The following is a 19,104-nucleotide window of genomic DNA, read 5'->3' as shown; positions in this document are numbered from 1 at the left end:
CCTATTCTGATGGGCCCTGGTCAAAAGTAGTGCACTATATAGGAAATGGGGTGCCATTCCGGACGCACACAGGCACTCTCTCTCTCACACAGACCGACAAACAGATAACGGTTGACATTCAACTGATTCAGGCTGTGACCTCTCAGTCGCAGAACACCACACACACATACAGTACATCACAGACCTAGAAAAATACTTTCTATAGGATTTTTCATTCTTCAGTAAAAGAACATGGAAAGAGAAATCCCTAACTAGATTTTGGACTGACATGTAATCATACAGTTGTTATGGACATGGTAGTACAAATTAGATGCATACAGTAAAATGTATACAAAAGCATTAGGCTTCTTAACAACATCCACAGACCCACACATGGCCTCTCTTCTCTCCCAAATCAAGCTTCTACATCAGCATGGTCCTATTCATTAGGCACACCATAGCTAAACGTTTTCAAACATTTATCAACAGAAAGCGAAAACAAGCTATTCTTATTGGACAAGTCTAGGTGGTCCCTCTCTGTTTTCTCCTTTTAGTGTCACATGAATAGGACCCAGTCCTCAACTCTGATCCTGAAGAGCTAGCGGTTGTGGAACAACATTCTCTATTGATTGACTTTACACAAGGCATTATAGAACTGCTACAACATTGTCGGCATTAAATCAGCACTAATAACAAGGTGAAGTGTTCAGATCAGTATCACATGCTCACCAGAAAAACCACAAGGTCTTTCATCTCACACACCTCCAGAACCTCTAGCTCTCCAGGACCTCTAGAACCTCTAGCTCTCCAGAAACTCTAGCTCTCCAGGACCTCCAGAACCTCTAGCTCTCCAGGACCTCCAGAACCTCTAGCTCTCCAGAACCTCTAGCTCTCCAGAACCTCCAGAACCTCTAGCTCTCCAGGACCTCCAGAACCTCTAGCTCTCCAGAACCTCCAGAAACTCTAGCTCTCCAGAACCTCCAGAAACTCTAGCTCTCCAGGACCTCCAGAACCTCTAGCTCTCCAGGACCTCCAGAACCTCTAGCTCTCCAGAACCTCTAGCTCTCCAGGACCTCCAGAACCTCTAGCTCTCCAGAAACTCTAGCTCTCCAGGACCTCCAGAACCTCTAGCTCTCCAGAACCTCCAGAACCTCTAGCTCTCCAGGACCTCCAGAACCTCTAGCTCTCCAGGACCTCCAGAACCTCTAGCTCTCCAGAACCTCTAGCTCTCCAGGACCTCCAGAACCTCTAGCTCTCCAGAACCTCTAGCTCTCCAGGACCTCCAGAACCAGGATTGGGAACCATATATCTTAAAAACACATCCAGCTCTCCAGAACCAGGATTAGGAACCATATATTTTAAAAACATTGTCAAATAATATGAGAAATAAAAAAACATTAGCTATAGCTCTAAAGGGAAATGTTCGCTCTCTCTCTCATCATCATGAAAACACAGCACCGACTGTCTGTCTAAATAACAAGCTACTAATGTAAGTAAGTTCACAGGTTTGAGTGTCATGGCTTATATTAGTGTGGTGGTCTGTGTGTGCATAGTTCATATAGTCTACAGGCTGGTTGTCTATGAGGTTAAAGGGCATTAGGAGGGATTCATGTCAATGGTCTATGTCCTACATGGAACCCTATCCCCTATATAGTGCACTCCTTTTAACCAGAGCCCTATAGGCCCTAGTCAACAGTAGTGCACTATAAAGTGAATAGGGGGGCCATTTGGGAGTCAACCAGATAAAGGGTTCTTATATACTAAGTGGAATGTTCCATTGTGGACTAAAATGGAGGGGTGTTTTATTAGTCTTCTTCTCCATCCCCTGGTGGTCTAGTGATCCGGCGCCCTCCTTTCTTCCCCGCGGGGCCTTTAGGTTTGGGAAAGGCCTGCTTGTGTGCGTGCTGCTTAGGGTGGACCTCTTCGTACATGAATTCTGCGGTGAGTTCATCACCGTTATCAATCTCCAGCTAGGGGAGGGAATCAGAATGCATCAGTTAGTAGGGATACTTCTACTAATAGGAATACAATAAATCCCATCACTGAGGGGCAAACTAGACTTCCTCTATAAAAAATACATTGCAGCAAAAATCCAGTCTACGTTGGCATAATGTTACAGTATTTTCACAGGAGTGTTTTAAACTGTTGAAAGTCACCCTCTCATGTGACTCACTGCAGTGAACCTGAGTTGTATTAATTAGGTACCAAATAATATGGGTTAAAGCAGAACTAAAACCCCACGTATTTTTGGTCAGATGCTTATGTTTACGCAGTCTGTCCACGAGAGATCAGGTTCCAAATGAAAGAAAAACAAGACTGAAATGGATGGACTATCTGACTTAATATAATGTGAAGTGCATGTTTAAATGTTCTGTTGCAATACATTTAGCTACAGTGTGATATAATGAACATGACCCAGCTCTTACCTTTCTGACTATCTGGATGTGCAGGTTGTATAATGAACATGACCCAGCTCTTACCTTTCTGACTATCTGAATGTGCAGGTTGTATAATGAACATGACCCAGCTCTTACCTTTCTGACTATCTGAATGTGCAGGTTGTATAATGAACATGACCCAGCTCTTACCTTTTAGGCTATCTGGATGTGCAGGTTGTATAATGAACATGACCCAGCTATTACCTTTTAGGCTATCTGGATGTGCAGGTTGTATAATGAACAAGACTCAGCTCTTACCTTTCTGACTATCTGGATGTGCAGGTTGTATAATGAACATGACCCAGCTCTTACATTTCTGACTATCTGGATGTGCAGGTTGTATAATGAACATGACCCAGCTTGTACCTTTTTGGCTATCTGGATGTGCAGGTTGTATAATGAACATGACCCAGCTATTACCTTTTAGGCTATCTGAATGTGCAGGTTGTATAATGAACATGACCCAGCTCTTACCTTTTAGGCTATCTGGATGTGCAGGTTGTATAATGAACATGACCCAGCTCTTACCTTTTAGGCTATCTGGATGTGCAGGTTGTATAATGAACATGACCCAGCTCTTACCTTTCTGACTATCTGGATGTGCAGGTTGTATAATGAACAAGACTCAGCTCTTACCTTTTAGGCTATCTGGATGTGCAGGTTGTATAATGAACAAGACCCAGCTCTTACCTTTTAGGCTATCTGGATGTGCAGGTTGTATAATGAACATGACCCAGCTCTTACCTTTTTGGCTATCTGGATGTGCAGGTTGTGTAATGAACATGACCCAGCTCTTACCTTTTAGGCTATCTGGATGTGCAGGTTGTATAATGAACATGACCCAGCTCTTACCTTTTAGGCTATCTGGATGTGCAGGTTGTATAATGAACAAGACTCAGCTCTTACCTTTTAGGCTATCTGGATGTGCAGGTTGTATAATGAACATGACCCAGCTCTTACCTTTCTGACTATCTGGATGTGCAGGTTGTATAATGAACATGACCCAGCTCTTACCTTTCTGACTATCTGGATGTGCAGGTTGTATAATGAACAAGACCCAGCTTGTACCTTTTTGGCTATCTGGATGTGCAGGTTGTATAATGAACAAGACCCAGCTTGTACCTTTTTGGCTATCTGGATGTGCAGGTTGTATAATGAACAAGACCCAGCTTGTACCTTTTTGGCTATCTGGATGTGCAGGTTGCTCTCCACAGTATCGATGAGAGGGTTCTTACAGCTGGAGTAGAGCATCCTCTCTCTGATGCTACATTTATACCCCGGCATGGAGTAGATGAACACTGCAACACACACAGGAAACCACTTTAAAATACCACCTTATCACATTGTTATTACATTGAATTAACATAATACAATTATGAATAAGAGTAGATCAAGCTAAAAAAATGATTGTGTGGTATAATATCAACGTATTAAAAAAAACCATGCCGTAATATCTTCTCATAATGTTTTAATGCGTTGTCTTTACCTGTAGACTCGAGGTAGTCTCCCTCGTGGGAATGCTTGTACAGGAAGAAGTGGTATCGGGCTGCATCCTTGGGGATCCTCTTGGGCAGATCCTTCAGTTCTGTAGGAGTGGTGCTGGACAGCTTGATACACTCATTCCTAAAATCAATCTCCTGTTGATACAGATGATGATGCATTTTTTCAAAAAACAATCCTCAATAAGCTTTGTAATGTAAACCATCCAATACAATAAGGCTTTGAGTATCATGTTTCATGTAACGTGGTGCCAGTTAGTTAGTTCGTGTTATAGCCATCACATTGTAGTCTTCTATGGCAATTATATGGCATTGTTGAATCCAGAAACATGCTAGTCAGAGACACCTACTGCTAATGAAACAACACAGTGATTGTCTGTCTCTGTGCTCTAATAAAAGGAGGTGAGACTCCAGACAGTACTGACACGCACCAGCTGTACTTGTTGGTTCTATTCTCTCTTAACTGTTCCAGATACTGGATGGCGTCTCTCTACGATACTATACTTTCCTATATTATTTTATACTATGATGTATTATACTATATCATTCCATACTATATTATTCTATACTACACTATATTATTCTATACTATATATTATTCTAGACTATGATGTACTATACTATTCTATATCATTCTATACTATATTCTATATAATTCTATACTATAATACACTATGGCGTACTATACTATTCTAGACTATACTATATTATTCTAGACTATACTGTATTATTATATACTATGATGTACTATACTATATGTACTATACAATTCTATATCATTCTATTCTGTACTATATTATTTTATACAATACCATATCATTCTATACTATATTATTCTGTACTATATTATTCTAGACTATAATATATGATTATATACTATGATATATAATTATATACTATATTATTTAATACTACATTCTATACTATATTATTATATACCATATTATGATATACTATGACGTACTATACTATATAATCCTGTACTATATTATTCTAGACTATAGTATATTATTCTATACTATTAAATACTATATTATTCCATACTATACTATACAATTCTATACTATATTAATATATACTATATTATGATACACTATGACGTACTATTCTATATCATTCTATACTATATTATTCTAGACTATACTATATTATTCTACATTATATTATTCTATACTATGATGTACTAAACTATATTATTCTATACTAGTATATAGTATTCTCTACTATAATATTCTATAATCTATTGTTCTATAATGGTGTACTATACTACATTATATCCTATATTATTCTATACTACTCTATGATGTACTATACTTTGATGCATTATACTATATTATTATACACTATGATGTACTATACTATATTAGTAAATACTATATTATGATGTACTATACTATATTATTGTACACTATGATGTACTGTAATATATTATTATATACTATGATGTACTATACTATATTAGTATATACTATATTATGATGTACTATACTATATTATTATACACTAGGATGTACTGTAATATATTATTCTATACTATGATGTACTATACTATATACTATGATGTACTGCAATATATTATTCTATACTTTATGTACGATACTATATACTATGATGTACTGTAATATATTATTCTATACTATGATGTACTATACTATACACTATGATGTACTATACTATATACTATGATGTACTATATTAGTATATACTATATTATGATGTACTATACTATATTATTGTACATTATGATGTACTGTAATATATTATTCTATACTATGATGTACTATACTATATACTATGATGTACTGCAATATATTATTCTATACTTTATGTACGATACTATATACTATGATGTACTGTAATATATTATTCTATACTATGATGTACTATACTATACACTATGATGTACTATACTATATACTATGATGTACTATATTAGTATATACTATATTATGATGTACTATACTATATTATTGTACATTATGATGTACTGTAATATATTATTCTATACTTTATGTATGATACTATAGACTATGATGTACTATACTATATACTATGATGTACTATACTCACCAGCTGTACGTAGTTGATCTTCTTCTCTCTGAACTGTTCCAGAGCCTGGATGGCGTCTCGCTGCATAGGGAAGGCCACGCCCGTCAGAGTCTGTTGCTTAGTGTCCACACTGATGTCGGTCTGTACCTGGACGGACGGACACACATGGTCACTTGGTGTTGTTTTAACTAAATCACCAGGCTTTCTTTCTGAGAAGGGCCTAGGCCCAGACTAATGGTCTGGAACTAAAATTACACAACAACAAAAACAGTCATTAGGTGTCACACACACTAAGACAACCCCAACATTGGTCACCAGGCCGTGGTTTGAGAAGGGCCCGGGCTAGTCTAGACTCACTACTACAACAGGAAGTCTATCCTTACCCCAATTTTGTGTTTGTGTCACCAATAATTTGCAAAAGATAAACAGAAAGATACATTCTTGAAAAGGCACAAAAAAACATATTTAACTTGAAAAAAAAAGGAATTGATAAAGCTTGTGGTAACATTTAAAGTCTTACATGGAACAAAACGATCTCAATGTGATATGAGATAAATAAACTGTTCTGAATAATATATCCAATAATAATAATAATAATATAATGATAATAATATCATAATGATCATTTTATCCAATATAATATCCAATAGAAATAATAATAATTGAATAACATCAGTATGTAAAAGGTCTGCACTGACCTGTCATGTGTTAGTACAGCCCTCATAACATTCACACTCCTGACATGCCATGTTTGGCTTGACTGAATGAGATTGCCACTGACCTGTCATGTGTTAGTACAGCCCTCATAACATTCACACTCCTGACATGCCATGTTCGGCTTGACTGAATGAGATTGCCACTGACCTGTCATGTGTTAGTACAGCCCTCATAACATTCACACTCCTGACATGCCATGTTCGGCTTGACTGAATGAGATTGCCACTGACCTGTCATGTGTTAGTACAGCCCTCATAACATTCACACTCCTGACATGCCATGTTCGGCTTGACTGAATGAGATTGCCACTGACCTGTCATGTGTTAGTACAGCCCTCATAACATTCACACTCCTGACATGCCATGTTCGGCTTGACTGAATGAGATTGCCACTGACCTGTCATGTGTTAGTACAGCCCTCATAACATTCACACTCCTGACATGCCATGTTCGGCTTGACTGAATGAGATTGCCACTGACCTGTCATGTGTTAGTACAGCCCTCATAACATTCACACTCCTGACATGCCATGTTCGGCTTGACTGAATGAGATTACCACTGACCTGTCATGTGTTAGTACAGCCCTCATAACATTCACACTCCTGACATGCCATGTTCGGCTTGACTGAATGAGATTACCACTGACCTGTCATGTGTTAGTACAGCCCTCATAACATTCACACTCCTGACATGCCATGTTCGGCTTGACTGAATGAGATTACCACTGACCTGTCATGTGTTAGTACAGCCCTCATAACATTCACACTCCTGACATGCCATGTTCGGCTTGACTGAATGAGATTACCACTGACCTGTCATGTGTTAGTACAGCCCTCATAACATTCACACTCCTGACATGCCATGTTCGGCTTGACTGAATGAGATTACCACTGACCTGTCATGTGTTAGTACAGCCCTCATAACATTCACACTCCTGACATGCCATGTTCGGCTTGACTGAATGAGATTACCACTGACCTGTCATGTGTTAGTACAGCCCTCATAACATTCACACTCCTGACATGCCATGTTCGGCTTGACTGAATGAGATTACCACTGACCTGTCATGTGTTAGTACAGCCCTCATAACATTCACACTCCTGACATGCCATGTTCGGCTTGACTGAATGAGATTACCACTGACCTGTCATGTGTTAGTACAGCCCTCATAACATTCACACTCCTGACATGCCATGTTCGGCTTGACTGAATGAGATTACCACTGACCTGTCATGTGTTAGTACAGCCCTCATAACATTCACACTCCTGACATGCCATGTTCGGCTTGACTGAATGAGATTACCACTGACCTGTCATGTGTTAGTACAGCCCTCATAACATTCACACTCCTGACATGCCATGTTCGGCTTGACTGAATGAGATTACCACTGACCTGTCATGTGTTAGTACAGCCCTCATAACATTCACACTCCTGACATGCCATGTTCGGCTTGACTGAATGAGATTACCACCGAACCTGTCATGTGTTACTACAGCCCTCATAACATTCACACTCCTGACATGCCATGTTCGGCTTGACTGAATGAGATTACCACTGACCTGTCATGTGTTAGTACAGCCCTCATAACATTCACACTCCTGACATGCCATGTTCGGCTTGACTGAATGAGATTACCACTGACCTGTCATGTGTTAGTACAGCCCTCATAACATTCACACTCCTGACATGCCATGTTCGGCTTGACTGAATGAGATTACCACTGACCTGTCATGTGTTACTACAGCCCTCATAACATTCACACTCCTGACATGCCATGTTCGGCTTGACTGAATGAGATTACCACTGACCTGTCATGTGTTAGTACAGCCCTCATAACATTCACACTCCTGACATGCCATGTTCGGCTTGACTGAATGAGATTACCACTGACCTGTCATGTGTTAGTACAGCCCTCATAACATTCACACTCCTGACATGCCATGTTCGGCTTGACTGAATGAGATTACCACTGACCTGTCATGTGTTAGTACAGCCCTCATAACATTCATACTCCTGACATGCCATGTTCGGCTTGACTGAATGAGATTACCACTGACCTGTCATGTGTTAGTACAGCCCTCATAACATTCACACTCCTGACATGCCATGTTCGGCTTGACTGAATGAGATTACCACTGACCTGATAATCTCTTGTACCTAAAGGATTGGGCTGCTGTTTTTTCATCCATCTACTTAATACAAGGAACGGGTCTCTCAGCAAATGAATAATAAATATCAGAAAGCCTCTTTACTCGCATGTAGATTAGTGGATAATCATCTTGCCCACACAGCTGGGATCTCAATATAAACCTTCCCAGTTGGTTGAGGCTACTGTATTTGTGAGGGTGGCTCTATGAAATAGGCCTATAGGGCAGATGAAGAATGACCCTATCCTTTTATGGAGTCATGAGGGTGTATAAACATCAAACAATATAGTCCACAGATCCCTGGATTCCACATGTTGTTACGTTACAGATTTATTCTGAAATTGATTAAAGCCTTTTCTTTCTTCTCATCAATGTACTATACACACAATACCCCATAATGACAAAGCAAAAATGTGTTAGTACTTTGTTGAAGCACCTTAGTCAGCGATTACAGCAGAGTCTTCTTGGGTATGATGCTACAAGCTTGGCACACACGTATTTGGGGAGTTTCTCCCATTCTCCTCTGCAGATTCTTTCAAGCTCTGTCAGGTTGGATGGGGAGCCTTTCTGCACAGCTATTTTCAGGTCTCTCCAGAGATGTTCAATCGGGTTCAAGTCCGGGCTCTGGCTTGGCCACTCAAGGACATTCAGATACTTTTCCCTGCCACTCCTGCATCGTCTTGGCTGTGTGCTTAGGGTTGTTGTGCTGTTGGATGGTAAACCTTCACCCCAGTCTGAGGTCCTGAGGACTTTGGAGCAGATTTTTCAAGGATCTCTCTATGCTTTGCTCCATTCATCTTTGCCTCGATCCTGACTAATCTCCCAGTCCCTGCCGCTGAAAAACATCCCCACAGGATGATGCTGCCACAACCATGCTTCACCGTAGGGATGGTGCCAGGTTTCCTACAGACACAATCCTGTCTCGGAGCTCTACGGACAATTCCTTCGACCTCATGGCTTGGTTTTTGCTCTGACATGTACTGTCAACTGTGGGACCTTATATAGACAGGTGTGTGCCTTTTCAAATAATGTCCAATCAATTGAATTTACCACAGGTGGACTCCAATCAAGTTGTAGAAACTTCTCAAGGATGATTAATGGAAACAGGATGCAGCCGAGCTCAATTTGAAGTCTCAAGCAAAGTGTCTGAATACTTATGTAAATAAGGTATTTCTGTACTTATTTTTAATACATCTGACAATAAAAAATAATAAAAAAACTTTATCAATTTGTCATTATGGACTATTGTGTGTAGATTACAGACTTTAAAAAAACATTTTTTATACATTTTAGAATAAGGCAGGGTGTGAACACTTTCCGATGGCACTGTAGGTATATTGGCACAGGTAGCTCCACTCCACTCCACCGACACAGGTAGCTCCACTCCACTCCACCGACACAGGTAGCTCCACTCCACTCCACCGACACAGGTAGCTCCACTCCACTCCACCGACACAGGTAGCTCCACTCCACTCCACCGACACAGGTAGCTCCACTCCACTCCACCGACACAGGTAGCTCCACTCCACTCCACCGACACAGGTAGCTCCACTCCACTCCACCGACACAGGTAGCTCCACTCCACTCCACCGACACAGGTAGCTCCACTCCACTCCACCGACACCGGAAGCTACACTCCACCGACACAGGAAGCTACACTCCACCGACACAGGAAGCTACACTCCACCGACACAGGTAGCTCCACTCCACTCCACCGACACCAGAAGCTACACTCCACCGACACAGGAAGCTACACTCCACCGACACAGGAAGCTACACTCCACCGACACCGGAAGCTACACTCCACCGACACAGGAAGCTACACTCCACCGACACAGGAAGCTACACTCCACCGACACCGGAAGCTACACTCCACCGACACAGGAAGCTACACTCCACCGACACAGGAAGCTACACTCCACCGACACCGGAAGCTACACTCCACCGACACCGGAAGCTACACTCCACTGACACAGGAAGCTACACTCCACTGACACAGGAAGCTACACTCCACTGACACAGGAAGCTACACTCCACTGACACCGGAAGCTACACTCCACTGACACAGGAAGCTACACTCCACTGACACAGGAAGCTACACTCCACTGACACAGGAAGCTACACTCCACTGATACAGGAAGCTACACTCCACTGACACAGGAAGCTACACTCCACTGACACAGGAAGCTACACTCCACTGACACAGGAAGCTACACTCCACTGACACAGGAAGCTACACTCCACTGATACAGGAAGCTACACTCCACTGATATAGGAAGCTACACTCCACTGATATAGGAAGCTACATTCTTAGAAAAAAGGGTTCCAAAAGGGTTCTTTGGCTGTCCCCACAGGATAACCTTTTTTGGTTCCAGGCAGAACCCTATGTGAAAAGGGTTTTACATAGAACCCCAAAGAGTTCTACCTGGAACCAAAAGGGTTCTACCTGGAATTAAAAAGGTTTCTTCAAATAGTTGTCATATTTAATACAATTCTAATTTATTTTGTATAATATTGGGACAGCAGAAGAACCCTTTTAGGTTCCAGATACACTCTCAGAAAAAAAGGTGCTATGTGTTTTTGGTGAAGTAAATTCACATGCTATTTTTACTACGCTTTACAGTGTGAATGTTTAGTTGGGAACGATAAACCTTTTAGTATGAAATCTGATGGGTATACAGAGATTAATAAATAAACCAAATGGACCGGCAGAGAGGAGTTATCTGGTCTAGTCTCCTCCAGCCTACAGGGACAACCCATATCAACCTGCTGAGATGATTTGTTTCAGGGAGTAGTGGAGTGTGTGTGGGTGGGACTGGGGGGGGACTGGGGGTTGGTCCTTCTATTCTTGTGGGGACCGAAAATCCCCAAAAGACCCCACAAGGATAGTAGAACAAGGAAAATTCTCCCTCGTCGGGACATTTCCCACATCCCCATGAGGACAAAGGCTATTTTAACCCTAGGGGTTAGGTTTAGGGTTGCAATTAAGGTTAGGTTAAGAGGTTGGTGGTTAGATTTAGGAGCTAGGTTCAGGGTTACGGTTCAGGTTTCAGGTTAATTGTTGGCCCCCACGAGGAAAGAAGATCAAAACGTGTGTGTGTGACATCATCACTCCGATATAAATAGAAAAATGCCTCATAGTATTATTATGAATGCATGCAGCCAGGGGGATCTGGGGCAGAAGTCAGGCTTTTTAGTGTAGCGTGTAAACATCTTTCCACTTCATTGATCTGTTATTGATTGCCTGTTGTAAATTGCCCGATGCCTCTCTCCACTAAAGCCTAATACATTTTTTAAAAAATCCAAACGTGCTAGCTGCAAAGTCCTTTGTTGTGGAAATTATTTTGTGTGTGTGTGTGTGTAAACTCTTAGAAAAAAGGGTTCCAAAAGGGTTCTTTGGCTGTCCTCATAGGAGAACCCTTTTTGGTTCCAGATAGAACCATTTTTGGTTTCATGAAGAACCCTCTTTGAAAAGGGCTCTACAAGGAATCTAAAAGGGTTCTACTTGGAACCAAAAAGGGTTCTTCAAAGTGGTCTCCTATGGGGACAGCCGAAGAACCCTTTTAGGTTCTAGATAGCACCTTTTTTCCTAAGAGTGTATGTACATCTGTGTGTGTGTGTGTCTCTCTACCTCGCTCAGTTTGATCTGCCTCAGCTCCTCCTCAGCAGCAGTCAGTGGTTGTGGAGCAGCCTGTGCTATCAGGTACTTCCTGTACCCACTCAGAGACACATCATCCTGGGGAGAGAGAGGACCGTGAGAGAGGTGGACTGGAGCTCAGGGTTCGCATTTAGAGTAGCAGTGCTTATATAGGATCCTCTCTTCACTCCCTCCCCCCAAAGCTGCAAAGAGTGAAGTGAATGTATTAAATCACTTCCTTGTTGTTAAATGACCCCACAGCTCTCCAAGGCATACATAATATTAATAATTAAAAGAAAGCAAAAAAAAAATAGCATTTTCTCAAAAAGCTATCTACTCTATTTTTTTGTGTGGTGTTTAATTATTTAAATCGGTTCCTTTTTGTTGTCCTTAAAGGATTCTATCTTGTTTTGCGTTGGATAATTTGTCATGAGGGAATGAGGGACAGCATAAACATGTCATGATGTCATCTAGCGACAAATGGCGCAACCAACAGCGACTTTCCTTGAAACGTTATTGCCAAAACTGCAAGCCCACTAGGGCCTATAAGCCAGAAAATAATGAGGAGTTTCTTCAGATTCGTCAACATACCTCCACTGTGCCAAATATTTCATCTTTAATGTGTCCACCCCCAAACTCCTTCTTCAGTGTAGCTCTTGTAGCAGCATACAACATCTTCTGTCTAACCTGTAGAAGTTGGAGGAATTCATGTTTTTAGTACTGCACTAACGGCTAAATATGACTGTAGGTGGCAATCTAAACAAGAACACAATGCTATTTCATACAGACATCTCAGAAACATCGACCATTTTGGCTGTTACATTGAGGTTTGGGATGGAAGCCAGGTTCATGCTTCCTGCAAGCTAACATTAGAATTGCAAATATGCTAGTTTAGCACAACAATAAGCTAGCCTTTTCGCTCAACAGTCTCTTCAAAATGTTAGCATTAGCTAAGCATAAATAATCACTTTTTTCAATGGGGGGCAGCTTTTGACATACTTATATGAACCATAAGAGGATTTTCCTTCATCTAAAAACCTGTTTAAAGTCAACAATTCTCTCACCCAGTGGTAAGGGTTCCTCCTCTATAGTTAGACAACCACAGACCAGATGTGTGTTTGAAAGCAGCACTGTGTGTGGCCTGTTACATTCTCCCTGTTGTGCTTTACCTGTAGTGAGGACTAGACTGTGGGTTCATAGTTCTCTAAATAGAGTCTTATTGTAGACAGTATTCTGGCTTATTAGACTATGGAATAAACAGAGAGACTTTTAAATGCCCTAACGGACACCATGACAGTTGTGTTAAGAAGGTGAAACAGTAGTTTAAGGGAAGTAAAAACTGTCATGTCTATGGCATTCCAGAGGTAGTCTTGACTAACAACAAAAAAAGAAGAGAATTTGCTCCCAACCAATATATTGATGAATGAACAAAGTCAGAAAGAAACCGATAAACATATCAACATACAGGTGAGCGGTCAGGTGACCAGGCCAGGAAGATCCACTCATATCCCTGGTTGTTAGTAGAGTCCAGCCTGTACAGGAGATAGGAGGGCATGTCCTCCTGTAGGAGAGGCAGCACATAGGCATCATACTCCTGGTCCCACTTCTTAGACGCATGCTTGGTGCCTCCCAGCACCAGAGTCTCTGGAATAACAACAAGGAGGGACATGGTGGATTTATTACAGTGATATACAATATGTAACTATGGGAACAGGTACATATCAACATCAATTCTGTTCTGTCTTTTCAGGTAAGATATACAGTATCTGAGATTGCAGTGCAGTAAAGGCAACCAACCAACAGATATCTTACAAATGACATGAAGTGTAATAACTAATACAGTACAATACAATAAAGCACACTGCAATACAGTACAAGACAGTGCAATACAATTCAGTACAATACAATCTACTTTTCAGATCACAGTATGTCTTCAACATCACAGTAAATATAACCAGTTGTAACCAATCAACAAACTACTGAACTTATCTTTTTACCCATTGATCATGTTGGCATACAGCGATGGGTAGGACTCATCTCTGATCAATAGGTGTGATTGAGTTGATCAGCTGTAGGCTAGGCAGGCTACATACTCACCCATCTCAATGACGACCTTCAGCAGGCGATAGGCTCCGTTCCTCGCCTTAGCAAAGATGTCTTTCACTTCCTCCGCAGCTGTGAAGTCAAAGCAAGCAGTCACCTTTTTATACACACACATTGGCTATTCATACAGCAGGGACATTCAGGGAACACAAGCATGGGGAATAGCCTATTACCTAACAGTCAAGTGTGGAATATACTGGTCAAATGAATTATGGATTGGTGTGTTTATCAAAAAAAGGTTTCAAGAAAAGATTAGTACAGGCAGCTGATCTATCTTGGGTCATTGACTATAGTATAGAGACAGAGAATGAACGTCAAGTATTCAAGACGCATAAGAGCAAAACCAAAAACAGCAATGACTTCAATGTACCGTAATTGTATCACACTTTGTCGTGCCATGATAAATAAAGATAGCTCTGATAGCCTACTGGCCAAAATAGGTGACCCACATTTTACTAGACAGTCAGTTGTTACATAAAAATCGACACAGTTGCATCAAACGTTATCTCATCCCCAAAACGAACAAACGTCAAAAGGGCAACAGTAATCTTGGCCATAAATGTTACCCAGATTAACTTTAGGCATTTGATGAATGGGCGGCTTGTTCCCTAGTAAAAGACCTTTGACACGCGTTACAGACCAGAGCCTGCTGCAGCAGCACGGGGCTTGATGACAAAACTGCTAGTGTTTATGCGGCGTAACAATCTCAGTTGAATCGCAGCAGCGCGACCATATTAGTACAACGCATCGCTGAATACACTTGTCATAGATTCTTCTCATTCGCCCAGTGCACCGTGAAGCCCGAAGCAACTTCCACAGAGCAGAAAGCACTGCTTATTCTCGCTGATGATGCAGAACGACACACATACAACATGATCAATTTCCCTATGACTTTAATCCTTTTAAATCAAATCTGTCATGGACGACGATTGCATCGTATATTCCGTTGTGGTTTCAACAGCTGGAGACAATAAGCAGAAATGTGCGTATTTACCTTGTATGCCCGTTTGATGGGACATTATGTCTGTCTGCTTTGCTTTGGGTCGCCGGGCCGGTAGATGACTGAAGGGAAAGAACAAGGAAGAAGAAACCGAACTACAGTAACTTGACCTGCCTCTAGCTGTGATGTCATCACGCAGCAGCAACTGTATCATGTGACGATGGAGCAATAACGCGCACGTAGTTGATAAGTTCCAATGTTGAATACTACTACTGTGTTATCATTATTATTATTATTACTAGGTCTCTCTATGATACAGTGTTTTTCAATCATTCATTTTTGGTTATGATGAGGAGGAGAATGTGTACAATTGAACTGATTGTTACACTTTCACAGAGCACCAAACACACCAAGACAATTGTGAAGAGAGCACGACAAAGCCTATTCCCCCTCAGGAAACTAAAAAGATGTGGCTGCCTTGTACGGCAACTGCTCAGCCTACAACCGCAAGGCACTACAGAAGGTAGTGCGTACGGCCCAGTACATCACTGGGGTTAAGCTGCCTGCCATCCAGGACCTCTACACCAGGCGGTGTCAGAGGACGGCCCTAAAAAATTGTCAAAGACCGCAGCCACCCCAGTCATAGACTGTTCTCTCTACTACCGCATGGCAAGCGGTACCGGAGTGCCAAGTCTAGGACAAAAAGGCTTCTCAACAGTTTTTACCCCCAAGCCATAAGACTCCTGAACAAGTAATCAAATGGCTACCTGGACTATTTGCATTGTCCCCCCAACCCCCCTCCCCAACCCCTCTTTTACGCTGCCTCTACTCTCTGTTTTTCATATATGGACAGACTACCTCAATTAGCCTGACTAACCGGTGCCGCCGCACATTGGCCACCCTGACTATCTGCATTGTGTCCCTCCACCCACCACCTGCCAACCCCTCTTTTACGCTACTGCTACTCTCTGTTCATCATATATACATAGTCACTTTAACCATATCTACATGTACATACTACCTCAATCAGCCCGATTAACTGGTGCCTGTATATAGCCTCTCTACTGTATATAGCCTTGCTACTGTATATAGCCTCTCTACTGTATATAGCCTCTACTGTATATAGCCTCTACTGTATATAGCCTCTCTACTGTTAATAGTCTCGCTACTGTATATAGCCTTGCTACTGTATATAGCCTCGCTACTGTTATTTTCAAATGTCTTTTTACTGTTGTTTTATTTCTTTACTTATCTATTGTTCACCTAATACCTATTTTTTACTTAAAAATCGCACTGTTGGTTAGGGCCTGTAAGTAAGCATTTCACTGTAAGGTCTACTACACCTGTTGTATTCGGCACAGGTGACAAATACACTTTGATTTGTTATACAAATCAAATCCATTACTATTACTATTGGACAGATGAATAATTGTCATTCAACAAATAGGTCACAACAACAACTATCTCATTGTAATATCTGAATTGTATCCTATCTATCCAGTATAACACTGCTCAATACCAATACGCCATGCATACTGCAATAGGCCTTCAACCCCTCAAAGGATTTACATTTTCTCATACTGTCAGAAGAGCTACAGCTCCTAGGAGTTTTACACCACAGATTCCAACTAAACCGTTGGGTGTTGCCACGTTTTCCTCAGCAGCTACTAATCTAGTGGACCTGCTCAGATTCTACCATGTCATTGGATTCATAGCAGTCGTGTGGTTTGAAGCTTTACCTCCACACACTCCTCTTGTAGTCCTGGATCCACAGAGGCAGAGCAGGGTCATTTTAACCCCAGGGAAGGAGTGCTCAGGGTGGGGCACCTCCACCACACCCTGCCCCAGAGGGAGACCTGCTATTACTGCTGATCTCCTGAAGGCAGAAGGACAGAGTGTAGTGCAGTCACAGTCATGTAAATGGGTTAGACTCATAGACAAATATATTCAAACTACTATAGATAAGATCTGATGGTTTGGCAACGGTAGACTGTGTATTAACAATGACAGGCACTTCATTGTTTGGTTGTTCTCTTTGATTAGTGTGGCCGGGAGAAATCTGTTTTCATACCTACTGATAATATAGCCTGAAACGAAATATTTCAGTCTATTAAACACAAAAACAACTTTTTAGGTGAGAGTTTTGGCAGCTATATTCTCCCCTACAGTACCCAGTTGTCCCTGTCATACCTCATGTTGGTGTTTCAACTCCAACACTACTATGTCCACCACCATACAGTACAGTCAGAGTTTTGGCAGCTATATTCTCCCCTACAGTACCCAGTTGTCCCTGTCATACATCATGTTGGTGTTTCAACTCCAACACTACTATGTCCACCACCATACAGTACAGTCAGAGTTTATCGATAGTCCTTTCAAAAATGTCAGTTCACTCCTAATCAGAATATGCTTTAGATTCAGAACAATTCATTTTGTGATTCAGAAGGAATGGTTTCAACAGAAATTGTGAATGGGAATCATAAACAGACCAGTGTACTCAGTGGATGTACACGGTAAGCCTCTTACAGTGGATGTGTCTGCATGTCCACTATATGCGAGTGTCCCAGATGGCACCCTATTCACTTTATAGTGGACTACTTTAGATCAAAAGTAGTGCACTATATAGGGAATAGGGTGCCATTTGGGATATAGCCATTTGTCTAGTCATTATGTCTCTCGGTCTATTACAGTAGTAGTTGATGTTAAATTACTGTACAAATCAAAACAGTAGTATCTAAGCATAGCCTTTAAAGTCAACTGTACCTCACGTAAAGCGATAGCAGTGCAGTCATAGGTTGTGGAGTTGCTGCCAACTTAGGCAGGACAATGGGCGGGTTCGAGAGGATCACTTTTATCAAGTCAGTGACCATCGTTGGTCACCGCCTTTCAAAGTGTGTTGCATTATGGTTACATTGACTTCATGAACTTTACAAAAATCATGTGATCAAAGGTCATGCAGTTTTTGATGAAGTCGTCTTTAGGTCTCTGCAGTTGCTTTCATGAGTCTCTAGAGATTTTCTATAGGCATCCTCTCTCGCCTCATAAAAACATTGGCTATATAATAATAAGTCTGGCAACACAGAAGATTGGCAAACATATTAAACTTAACAAAAAGAAACTATACTATGGAACACATATACATGATTTAAAGAACGATAGTAAAAAGCTCTGGAGTACCTTAAATCAAATTCTAGGCAGAAAAGCTCATTCAGCTCCACCCTTGATTAGGGCTGATGACTCATTCAGCTCCACCCTTGATTAGGGCTGATGACTCATTCAGCTCCACCCTTGATTAGGGCTGATGACTCATTCAGCTCCACCCTTGATTAGGGCTGATGACTCATTCAGCTCCAACCTTGATTAGGACTGATGACTCATTCAACTCCACCCTTGATTAGGGCTGATGACTCATTCAGCTCCACCCTTGATTAGGGCTGATGACTCATTCAGCTCCACCCTTGATTAGGGCTGATGACTCATTCAGCTCCACCCTTGATTAGGGCTGATGACTCATTCAGCTCCACCCTTGATTAGGGCTGATGACTCATTCAGCTCCACCCTTGATTAGGGCTGATGACTCATTCAGCTCCACCCT

The 19,104-nt window shown here is 41.4% G+C and overlaps 1 protein-coding gene across 2 annotated transcripts; it reads right to left on the bottom strand.

Moving 5' to 3' along the window:
* Positions 1 to 1,351: 1,351 nt before the first annotated feature.
* LOC110499746 (twinfilin-1) lies at positions 1,352 to 18,394 on the bottom strand. Of its 2 annotated transcripts, XM_036945214.1 has the most exons (10): positions 18,273 to 18,394; positions 17,249 to 17,385; positions 14,564 to 14,641; positions 13,932 to 14,110; positions 13,058 to 13,153; positions 12,461 to 12,565; positions 5,987 to 6,112; positions 3,904 to 4,054; positions 3,594 to 3,715; positions 1,352 to 1,949 (listed from the first exon to the last, which is right to left on the bottom strand). In XM_036945214.1, the coding sequence occupies exons 1-10, from the start codon at positions 18,377 to 18,379 to the stop codon at positions 1,785 to 1,787; spliced, it is 1,266 nt and encodes a 421-aa protein (XP_036801109.1). In that variant the 5' UTR covers positions 18,380 to 18,394; the 3' UTR covers positions 1,352 to 1,784. The 2 variants fall into 2 exon arrangements, with proteins under 2 accessions (XP_036801109.1, XP_036801110.1); XM_036945215.1 differs by lacking the exons at positions 17,249 to 17,385; positions 18,273 to 18,394 and adding an exon at positions 15,564 to 15,719.
* Between the last annotated feature and the right edge of the window lie 710 nt (positions 18,395 to 19,104).

Source organism: Oncorhynchus mykiss, chromosome 15 (assembly GCF_013265735.2).
Source record: "Oncorhynchus mykiss isolate Arlee chromosome 15, USDA_OmykA_1.1, whole genome shotgun sequence".
Taxonomy (NCBI): Eukaryota; Metazoa; Chordata; class Actinopteri; order Salmoniformes; family Salmonidae; genus Oncorhynchus; species Oncorhynchus mykiss.
Note: the sequence above shows the minus strand (reverse complement) of the source record. Positions and strands in the feature narration are given on the sequence as shown.